The sequence below is a fragment of the Solanum tuberosum genome, unplaced genomic scaffold (assembly GCF_000226075.1).
Source record: "Solanum tuberosum cultivar DM 1-3 516 R44 unplaced genomic scaffold, SolTub_3.0 scf00307, whole genome shotgun sequence".
Taxonomy (NCBI): Eukaryota; Viridiplantae; Streptophyta; class Magnoliopsida; order Solanales; family Solanaceae; genus Solanum; species Solanum tuberosum.
Window position 1 is genome coordinate 431,334 of NW_006239230.1, and position 2,708 is coordinate 434,041.

A 2,708-nucleotide genomic window follows, 5' to 3' on the forward strand; every position below is an offset into this window, starting at 1 on the left:
AGTAAATTACAATTTTATCAATCAAGTTGGTCTCAAGGTCGGGGGTTAGGGTTGGGGTATGATCTTGGGTCTCGAGGTTGGGATCTCATGCTTACTCTTGGGTCAGGGTCTTGAGTCAATGTTGGGGTCGGTTCTTAGATCTGGTTTGTCTCTCATGTCGGGTCCTAGGTCGGTGTCAGATCGGGGGTCGGGTCCTGCGTTGCACTGTGGCCTGGTCTGGGTTCAGTTGGAGTCAATGGTCATAGTATTTGCCTAGACTATACTTAAACATTCTTGGAACAATATTTGTTTCTTACTATCTGAACATTAGAAAATAAGTAAGATTTCCACTTATTTTTTCAGGAAGACATTTTCCATAGAAAACATTTTCCTTCGTACCGAAAACACCTTATATGTATAGGATTTGTGATTATTTAACTTAATGTAATAAATAAAGTTACAACTCGTGACAAGAAGCAACCAACAAAAAAAGTCGAATAGCCTATTCATATCAATATAAAAATGAATTAAAAAAAATTAAACAATTAACAAAGGAAAAAAATTGCTAGATATCCATTAGTGTGTTGAGGAATGAGTGCTGCTTTGTCCTGAGCTGGATATCTCTTCAAGGATAACTATAAGTGAAACTATGAAGGCATGATCCACATTTGAATTCACTTTCACCATGAATTTGTCTCTTCCTAGGAATACACTTCCTGCTGTATACTTCTTATCCATCTACAATTCCAAAAGTCCAATAATGTAAATAATAATAATTAAATAAAAAAAATCAAAGTTTTGGGTATATGAAATACAAAGAACAAGTGATCATGAGGAAAAAATAGAGTCCAAGAAGCATAGATGTAATTAATTATTGCCTTCAACTCCAATAAAATATACTACGTATTAAATTAAATTCTTTCAATATGCATGTGTTACACTATAGAAATTGTCACAACGAAACAACTAGTACTTCTTCAGTTTCATTTAATAATATGGTAGTGTTTGATTGGATTATCATTAAACGTGTCATTTTTTCCCTCTCTATATACATGAGTATAATATAACGTTTGGTTTCCCTTTCTAGCAAAATATATAAAAAATAAATAAATAGGAAATGGTTTTTACCTGAGCAATTAGAGTAGATGATTGTCCAACAAAGATATCACAATTTGACTCCATGTAGCTGGTTTTCATTCTAAAATCACAAACTTGTTCTGATATATTATTGGCTAAAAATATGTCCAGGTTTCTGGTGAATTGAAACATTGAAGAATTCTTGGCACTAAATATGAGGTCCTTTTCATCAGTGCTATCTCCCTTGAAAGTTTGCCATCTACTATGCCACGTAAAATGCTGCACCAAATGTATTTCATCAACACCTTAACTTCATAGACAAGTACTCTATAATTTGAGATGAGTTTTATTTAGAAATAAAAGCATAACGACTTCTCCATACATGATCCATCTGTCTTAAAATAAGTATCCTTTGTTTTAAAATAAGTATCGCTTTAGAAAAATAAAAAAATTATCCTATAATAAGTATCATTTCAAAAAACCAAGACAAATATAGTAATTATTTTCAAGTACACGTGAAATAAAATACACGTTTAATTAATTAATTTCCAAAAAACATCTAATAAAATGGATAACATGGTAAACTACGACACTTTTTTTTTTACCCCTCCATAGAAGCTCTCACCCTTTCTGCTTCCTTGGTGACTCGAACTTTATCTTGAAGAGACCCCTCTAGGTTTTGTTTTACAACACTAACTTTCTTTTTAGTTTGTGATATTACGCTTACTTACCTTATTTTAAGGCCAAATTCATAACCGGCTAAACTTGTTCGGTACTTTCATTTTTACAACACTAGTGATGTTTTATAAAAGAGGAACATATAAGAAAAAAAACTTAATTATATTACCTTGCTTTTAAGGGTAAGAATTGGTACATTAGCAGCATCAAAGATGATCAACTTGCTACGAAAAACCCCCAAAGCATTTTCAATAGTGAAGACGATATTATCATAATCATCTTTAACTTCATATCCATGCCCACCCAAGAAGTAAACTTTCTTCTTTATGATTAGTTGAAGAGGTTGAGGAGAACAAAATTGTGGACCTATCACAATTGTTTTGTTATTAACTCCTTCCATATGTGTATACTTGTGATTAAACAACTTCTACAAAAGAATTTGTTGGTATATATAATTTAGATTATTCAAAGCAATCTTAACTATAAAAAGGATTATAAAAGAGGGTGACGCTGAGAATGATACTTGAATTTATCTACAATTTCTAGTCTATTTATATTGAATAATGGTAGCGTATATTATGCATTATTAATTGCTTACAAAGTCAGATATTCAAAAACACACGGTGAAAGAATATTCAAAGCAACAAATAATTTACAATTGACAAGTCGTAAAGAATAATGAAATCGTAAAGAATAATGAAACATAATACTCTATTTCTCTGTTCTTTTTATTTGTCATATTTGGACTTGACATATTCATTAAAGAAAATGATTTACGTGATTATTTTATTACACTATCCCTATTAATTGATTTAGTATTAGGTTCAAGAGAATAAGTAATTAAGGTATAACAAGAAAAAAAAATTTACTTTTTCTTGATATGTTTAAAGTAACTATTAAAAATAAAAATTTATTTTTAAAATATTGAACAAATAAAAGTGATTAGATTATAAAACAACATAGATAATTATAAG

At 30.2% G+C, this 2,708-nt stretch overlaps 1 protein-coding gene across 1 annotated transcript; it reads right to left on the reverse strand.

Annotated features, from left to right (window-relative positions):
* Window positions 1–515: 515 nt before the first annotated feature.
* Window positions 516–2,231, reverse strand: LOC107063110 (protein LURP-one-related 10-like). Its single transcript, XM_015314557.1, has 3 exons — window positions 1,904–2,231; window positions 1,108–1,335; window positions 516–717 (listed from the first exon to the last, which is right to left on the reverse strand). The coding sequence occupies exons 1-3, from the start codon at window positions 2,132–2,134 to the stop codon at window positions 556–558; spliced, it is 621 nt and encodes a 206-aa protein (XP_015170043.1). The 5' UTR covers window positions 2,135–2,231; the 3' UTR covers window positions 516–555.
* Between the last annotated feature and the right edge of the window lie 477 nt (window positions 2,232–2,708).

Excerpts from the sequence above, each read along its gene's own strand:
- LOC107063110 (XM_015314557.1), bottom strand. The coding sequence starts at position 2,134 with ATGGAAGGAGTTAATAACAAAACAATTGTGATAGGTCCACAATTTTGT. Across the intron at positions 1,336-1,903 it reads TTCTTACCCTTAAAAGCAAG|CATTTTACGTGGCATAGTAG; the intron begins GTAATATAATTA and ends CATTTGGTGCAG. Across the intron at positions 718-1,107 it reads CATCTACTCTAATTGCTCAG|ATGGATAAGAAGTATACAGC; the intron begins GTAAAAACCATT and ends TTGGAATTGTAG.